This window comes from Pempheris klunzingeri, chromosome 8 (genome assembly GCF_042242105.1).
Source record: "Pempheris klunzingeri isolate RE-2024b chromosome 8, fPemKlu1.hap1, whole genome shotgun sequence".
Classification (NCBI taxonomy): Eukaryota; Metazoa; Chordata; class Actinopteri; order Acropomatiformes; family Pempheridae; genus Pempheris; species Pempheris klunzingeri.
Window position 1 is genome coordinate 1,413,219 of NC_092019.1, and position 8,028 is coordinate 1,421,246.

An 8,028-nucleotide genomic window follows, 5' to 3' on the forward strand; every position below is an offset into this window, starting at 1 on the left:
TTAAATTTACTTTGAAGGGGTCGTGACCTCCAGGATGGGAACCACTGACAGCTGACCAGCTATTCAACCACAGTCAGTTTGGTTTTAACTGCAGCGACACGTCTTTTTTTTTCAATCAATCAATCAGTTAATCTTCATTTCATACCAGCGTTATCTCAAGACTCTTTCCATAAAGAGCAGGTCCAGACCAAACTCTTTAATGCAGAGTTTTTAAACACCAAAATCACCTAAACTGTGCTGAAAGGGAAATAAAAACCAAAAGCAGTGACTCCGGGACGTCTCTGCTTGCTGCTGAGGACTAAATCTGCAAGTGAGTCCAGTTTTAAAGCCTCAATGTTTGCGCATAAGAACTGGAAAATGCATATTTGTAAATATTATCGCGACTCCACGGGTGTGAAAAAAGTTTTTAGCCGTTCATCTCCTCAACGGAAGATAAGAAGCGCTCTGAGGAAAGCGTCCTGTGTGATGACAGAGTGACTTTTTAAAGCTGCTGTCACTGGACATTAGGATTATTGGGACTTAAAGCAGCAGCATGTTATGATTTATGCCGCTGAGGATCTCACAACCTGTTTCAGGCTGTTAAAATGACATCTGTGGCCGTCGGAGCAGCAAAATTCTATTCTTTTTAAAAAATATATATGGACCTCTAAGTCATGGCTAAGTTCCTGTCAAAGTGGCTGATGAAGCAGAGGAAGCCAAACATCGCTGGCCTCTGATTGGTGGTTATTTCCTAACCTGACGACAGTTTTTGGGGGTAGCACAGTCCAAACCGATCGCACGCCGTCTTTCCTGTGGAGTGAGGGCCAACATGGCCGCCGGGGTGGAACGGTCAGAGAGCTCAGTCAGGGGAGGCACGATGCTTTTTCCAGATCTTCTGAGCGTTGCTGGTTTTTACAGACGGTTTCTTACATAAAGCCGACAAACGTCACGTGAGCGGTTGATTCCTGCGTGTTTGCATCTAGGCGAGTGCACTTTTCGTTAACATGCAGATAGGACTCGTACAAGCTAATGCCTAAAAAGAGAAGCGTCTTGGTTTTTCTTGACTTCAAGCATTGCGAGAGCGTTTTCAGTTAAGTGCCTTCGACGGAAAAAAACTCCCCCTCCTTCAGTCGATTCCCACAGAAATCTCAAGTCCTTCATCGCCGCCAAAAAGACTCTTGGAGACTCCTAAGTAACTTCCAAACCTCGCTCTTCAGACCGTCCTGCTGGGGGAGTGGTGAGTGGGCGGCGGAGCGGCCGTCGGTCCTCGGCCCTCTGCACCTCCGTCCGAGCGGCCGTCTCTTCGCCGATTCCCACCGAGCTCCTGGAGCGAAGAAGTGGGGCGCAGGGTCACTTCAGCCGGTCGGATCGGAAGGAGTCCTCCACGGCCGGGTCGGCCAGCATCAGGTCGCCGTCCAGCATGTCCAGAGCCAGGGGGTCCATCCGGAGCGGGTCGTCCAGGGAGAAGGGATCCATCTCAAAGCCGGGGACGTGAGACAGAGCGCTGGCGATCTCCTTAGACAGACCCGGTGGCGAGTCGCCTGTGGGGAGGGAGGGCGGACACGTTAGACTGAGCAAACATGGCTGAAACCTAATGTGAAGCATTTTTTAATCATCATTCCACATGTATAAGTAAGTTAGGAGATGTGTTTCACAGAGGAAGTGAAGCATTAACATACATACAGACAGAAAACACAATAATAAATAAAGCGCATGTTATAAGAATGTATTAAAAAAGGTCCAAGCAGCCAAAGTGAGGTCTGACAGTTGCTTGTTTTGTCTAATAAACAGTTAAAAATGCAAAAAATATTCAATTTATTTTGATATTAAACAGCGAAAAACAGCCAGACAGCGTTATGTCGCTCTCTGCACACACACCAGACTACATTCACAAAAACAGCGATTTAACACAGGAGATGTTGGTCTGCTGCTGCCTCAGGCAGTTAGTTTGTTTGAGTTATTGTGTGACTTTGGTATTTTAAAGGTTTAGTTTGGATCCATCACAATATTTCTGTAACACACAACAAGACAAACACTAACTGACCGAGGCAACAGAAGACCAGCATCTCCTGTGTGAAATCCCTGTTTTTGTGAATGTAGTCTGGTGTGTTTGAAGAGAACGGATGTTTGTGGTTAATTAGTTAGTTAATTGGGTAGTTTGCTTCTCTTACTTTTGGTGTTTTAAACGGTTAGTTTGGACCTGAAATAACCCTTGAAAACACCAAAGCAACACAATAAAATAGAGTTTTGAAAAAAGTATTTAATTTGGTATGGGTAGTGACGCTCAGATATCATACTGGCACTGCTACGGCATCCATTAACACCCACCGGTGAGGATGATGTTGGGCACGTTGTGTCGTCCCTCCCCGCCGCTGTAGTTCTGGTTCTGGTTGTTGAGGAGCTGCTGGTCCCCGGGCTCCTGCAGGTCCAGGTGCCCCTGGGTGTTGGACGGGTACTGGTTCTTGTCGGCGCTCCCGCAGCTCAGCCCCCCGCTGTGGTTCAGAGACAGACAGTCGCCCTGGTTGTCCGCTGTGAACTGAAGCACATGTTCTGGTCAAAATCATAGATCCAAACCCATTTATGGGAACATTTGGAGCACCAACCTTTGATTCTCTTTCAGTTTACGAGACAAAACACTTGTTTCGGGTTCGGGTCTCGGGTTCAGTCACACGTTTAATGTCCGATTATTATTCACATGAAGGAACTCATTTCTACAATTTTAAGTTTCAGCGACAATCCTGCATCTCATTTTCTGGCCGCTTCGCCTTCATTACTCTGACAGATGAAGGATGAAGCGCTCTGTTACCTGCTGGTTGGATTTGCCTGTGAGCTGGAGGCTCAGGTAGGGGTCGTCCAGTAGAGAGTTGAACAGGGCGTCCTGGAAAAGATCAAAAACAAGTCTGGATTACACACAGAATCACTAAATGATGCTAAAACCTAAACTTTGACTTCATTATACACTTTTTCCTCCAATTCTCTCTATTCTGCTTCCACTTTTCTTGACTGCATTAGTTTTTATTTTGTAATTATTCAGTTTTTTATTATTATTTATTTTATTTTGAAGAGAGTTATATAGTGTGCAGGCTTTTCTTGTCGTGTTTTCAGTGGCCTTTTTAATGGCCAATGGCTTCTATGAGTGGCTTTTCGTATTAAAAGGATTAAACTTGGGGTTATTTTTACATATCTTGGTGTCTAAATGACTGGTGGGTACAAAAAGTGTTGGAATAGGTCCAGTAGTGAGTGTGTGACAGCATCATGGAAAGGATCCCTACAGAGAGAGACCTGGAAGATCCTTTTGGTTTAACCACAAACAGCACACACACCAGACTCCATTCATAAAAACAGTAATTTTTCCCTCACAGGACACAGGAGCTGCTGGTCTGCTGCTGCCTCCATCAGTTATTTTGTTTGTGTTATTATGTGTTACACAAACATTACGTTAGATTCAAACTAAACCTTTAATACACCAAAGTTGCACAAGAACACAAATAAAGTCATCCATTGAGGCAGCAGTAGACCAGCAACCCCTGAGTAAAATCCCTGTTTTAGTGAATGTAGTCTGGTGTGTGTGCTGTTTGTGGTTAAACCAAAAGGATCTTCCAGGTCTCTCTCTGTAGGGATCCTTTCCATAATGCTGTCACACACTTAGAATAACACTCTGAGCCTGTCAGTGGATCAAACAAGCTTTTTTAGCATTACAGCCATTGTAGCTCGTTAGTTGCCCTTTCTGCCAGTGGAGGTGATCTACTGAACCAGTTCCAAACGTTTTTGTACCAGTAACTGTTTTGGGAGGATTAATGGGGAGAGTTACAAACAAACAGGCTGCATCTTCTAAAAGCAAACCTGGTAAATAGATTCCATCAAATTGCCTCGTATTGAGTGTTGGCCCTCAGCTGAACCTTTTCTGTCAAAACAGTTCAGAATCAGCACCGACAAAAGATTAAAGGCTGACGCTCTTAAGCAGTTTAAGGGTCCTCTTAAATCACCGTGCTGTCTGAAGAGGCTTTCACAGCGGTCTAATCTCTGTGTTTACATGTGTTTAATTCCAGGTAAATCCCCGAGGTTGCAACATTAGAAGGCCGGACGCTTCGCGGTGACTCCCGCATGTGTGCTGAATGACTGATCAGATATCGGAGCCTCTCGGCGGCCACAATGATTTCTACTCAGCAGACGTCCAGAAATAGCGTCAGGTGCTGTTTCCCTTTCATTTCACCTGAGCGTTACGTCACCCGCAGTGAACATGACACCTCTGATCCTGAGACATGAGCTCAGCTGTAAAATGTGTACCTGCTAATAAAGGTTTTCTCAAACTGGAGCCTTTAATATGAATGAGAACATTTTGTTGTTGTTTTTTTGTTGAAATTCAGACTCTAAGAGAAGAATAAGCTAAATTAGCACCCAAAAACACATAATTAGTCTAAACGTATGTGACACAAGGTTTCTGTTATCCTGTAATTACATTTTAACCAGGAACATCTGCCAAAACCTTTAAAACTCTCCAGTCATAATGACTTATTGTGATTTCTACTATTATTACGTGTCTAAAAATATGAAGCGATGGGATAATTTTTTAGTGATGGTTTGCTTGTTAAGTTCCATTTTATTTCAAATATTTGTGTCCAAAACATGTGATGAAGCAGATTTACACTGAAGTATTAATCATTAACGTGCTGATTATGAACTGTGGGGATTTATATGAATATTTTGAGCATTATTTTGTATTTTATTACTTATTCTTGTTTAAGAAATAATTAAAAAAAGGAGTGAAATGAGGAGCCAGCAGCAGATTATATTTTCATTCGTTTTCTTTTAGATTTTATCTTATTATATTCTACTATATTTGAGTTTAATCAAAATTAAAGTATTCCAGATAGGCGTATTTGTTGGTTTTGTTTTATTTTACTTAATATATGAACTACAATCAACACGCCTCCACTACGATCAATGAAACTGTCCTGATGATCTCAACGCTGCATTTTACTGTGTTGTTTTTTTTTTTTTTAGCAATTAGAGCATAAAAAGTGACAGAATTTGACCCTCTCTGCTTGCCATACAGGTGCGGCCAGTTCAGAGACACATTTAGCGTCTCAGCCACTCGTTTTGCATTCGCCACAAGTTCAATTAACAATTTTATTTAGAATAAAATACCAATCTCTTCAATAAAAATACATCGTAAACTTACACGCTTTGCAGATGATGTCATTATTTATATAGCCTGCCTATCAATTGTTTTTAAGCCTTCATTCTTATTATATTTGACCAGAATTTGTCCTGCTACGACATCTACAATAACATCTCTGCTTTTGGACAGAAATAAACCACCAACACATCAGCAGTAAACCAGATATGACCACTGACGATGTTACACAACTGAACTTGTTTGTACAGGCGGAGCGATGACGCCGAGCATGGCCAAAATAATAAAAAATGATTCAATCAGCTAATCCAATCAGACATTTCCGCTGACTAAATATAGAGTAAATGACGCAGTGTTTTCACAAGAAACCAAAACAGATTAAAGGTTCATGTTGAATCAAACAGTCAGTCAGACGAGTGTTTTAGACGATTTAAGATCATCTTTACGTCTTTGTCCTCGATGAGTGGTTTTATGAGTTTACCAGTAATCAGTGCTTGCTGAGCTCTCAGTGTTCCCCAACAGTCATCCAAAAACAGAAAGCATGCCTCACTCTAATTCGCTAAATGGTTGATTTACAGTTTACAGCGCCATTTTCTGAACAACAAACAAAAGGACACAAAACAGCCTCCGGCTTCCACATGTTTTTTTCTTTCCCGTGATGTTGACAGGAGATGAGTGCCGTCAGGGAGCCAAAATTATAAATCTGATATGGAAGTTTTGCCCAGTTGGACACGTTGAGTCCCTCGGACTGTGCGGGTTTATACGAATGGGCTTTGTGACGTTCGTCAGCTACGGAAGCAAAATGACATCACTTTAAAGATACTTTAGATTTAGATTTAAAGATGCCGCCATCACGCCGACGTGATCAGGTCACGTGACGTTTTCAAAGTGCCGTAACAAAAACACTACGTCACCTGGAGCCACCTGCTGTCAACTTCACTCGAAAGTGCAGATTTGAAACTCTCTCCCAGTTTTTGTTTGACGTTGATAGACCGTGTAAAACCGGAGATATTTATCCGTTTTGTAAAATGACAAATATATCGAAAGAAATGCAACGTCTGCCAATCCCATGTTCACGTTTTTCACCTGTTAGTTCTCTTAGTTAATCTATCTGTTAATCTTTTCTACCACTGCACATTTGTAAATATGTGTATCTAATTTAACTATTGATTATGCTGCTACTAATGCTGTTTTTTCTGGTGCTGCCTTCACTGTTAAACTTACATTTATGTGTTTTGTTTGTTCTATTTTGTGATAGAAGCCACACAAACTCTAACTGTACCTAAGTACAATGACAATAAAGATCATAAACAACCTGAAGAAGAATATTACACACATACAATACTAAAATTTTCTTATGAATAAGACGCACGAATGTTTCTGATTTGAAGTCTTGAGCCAATAATTTATCAAATTCCCTAATTTTCCCCGTCTGGAGCAGGTTTTTCTAAATTCCATGACTTTCCAGGAATTCCATGCCCCGTGTCACCCTGTACTACGTCACCATCAGGTGAAAATCCTCCCTTGAACGCACAAACTTTTGAAATCCTAACATGCAGATTGCCATGAAATCTTCCTGGTTCTCAGAGGATCAATGATTTAGATATTACAGACAATGTGACCTTTCCTCTAGCGCCACCCTGAGGACAAACCAACACTAACAATAGATCATCATCACCATGTTGTTTGTTCTGTCCAACTCCTGTATATTGCAGCTGTAACGAACACTGGGGCCTCTGGGGGGCACTAGCGGGGCTGTTTCTTATTGTTTTCTGTGGAGCTCGGACGTCCCACCTGGTACACCTGAGCGGCACAGTGTTTCGGGGCCTTACGTTGTACAGGTCTGTGGCCAGGTTGTGGCTGATCTGTTGCAGCTGGGGGAGGCCGCCGACTCTCTGCTGCTCCGCCTGCTGCTGCTCCGTCTCCTGCTTGAGCTGACACTGAGCGGAGCTCTGGACGCACTGATCCACCGCCCTCTCGTTCTTTATCAGCTGCGTGTTCGCCTGCTGCCCCATCAGCCTCTGCTGCTGCTGCTGCTGCAGAGAAACACATCATAATCACCGCGTAAGCTGAACTGCACAGGTGAGCGTATGTATTGTATGTTGAACAAATGCATCTATCTTTATCTAATCCGTGTAATGAGATGAGACAAATCTCATCTCCTTTCATTTGACCCAGCGTCTTACCGTTCCAAAGTGCTGCTGCATGTGCTGGTTGTGTGTGTTGCGTAGATTCTGCAGGTGGAGCTGCTGCTGCTGCTGCTGCTGCTGCTGCTGCTGCTGCTGCTGCTGCTGCTGCTGCTGCTGCTGCTGAGCGTTGGGCCGCGGCTGCTGGAGGCGGTGCAGCTGCTGGTGGTGGTGCTGGCCCAGCGGAGGCGGCTGCTGGCCGGGGAGAGGCTGGTGGGAGGTTGGCTGGTGCTGGTGGGACTGGCTGAGGGGGTACGGGGGAAGCCTCTGGTCCAGAGGCAGTTTGCTGGTGTCCAGTGGGACGCCCTGCAGCAGAGGGGGGTGGACAGTGGGCTTCACACATTTAGGGAGATTTCAACTCGAATATATATATCTACACTCCTCACTAAGAGTCAGGGATGTTCAGCGCTCAGGTGAAGTCTCAGGATGAACCTAAAATGCTTTCTCACCTTTCCAGGTGAACTTAATGTGACCTTCTCTAAACTCTTGAATGTCCAACTGTTCAGTGTCTCAGTACTTTCTGCACCAGCTGCTGTTCTCTAACGAGAAGCTTCACAGCAACATTCACAGCAGGTTTGATCCCTGAATCCACCAATACATTTCCTGCTTCAGGTAGAATTGGTATTTAAACAGTCCTCCTCATCATGCTGTTCACATACATTTTCCATATATTTCACCTGAAAGTCGAATATCCCGAACTTTTTGTGAGTAGTGTGTACACACACA

At 43.6% G+C, this 8,028-nt stretch overlaps 1 protein-coding gene across 1 annotated transcript in view; it reads right to left on the bottom strand.

The window, feature by feature from the left end:
- Positions 1–512: 512 nt before the first annotated feature.
- LOC139205734 (CREB-regulated transcription coactivator 2) overlaps positions 513–8,028 on the bottom strand; it is a 45,009-nt gene continuing 37,493 nt past the window's right edge. Inside the window, exons 12-16 of the mRNA XM_070836029.1 lie at positions 7,303–7,608; positions 6,949–7,152; positions 2,786–2,857; positions 2,308–2,515; positions 513–1,520 (exon numbers count right to left, since the gene is read on the bottom strand). Coding sequence (XP_070692130.1) covers positions 1,330–1,520; positions 2,308–2,515; positions 2,786–2,857; positions 6,949–7,152; positions 7,303–7,608 — 981 coding nt within the window. The 3' untranslated portion in view covers positions 513–1,329. The remainder of the gene's footprint in view (positions 1,521–2,307; positions 2,516–2,785; positions 2,858–6,948; positions 7,153–7,302; positions 7,609–8,028) is intronic.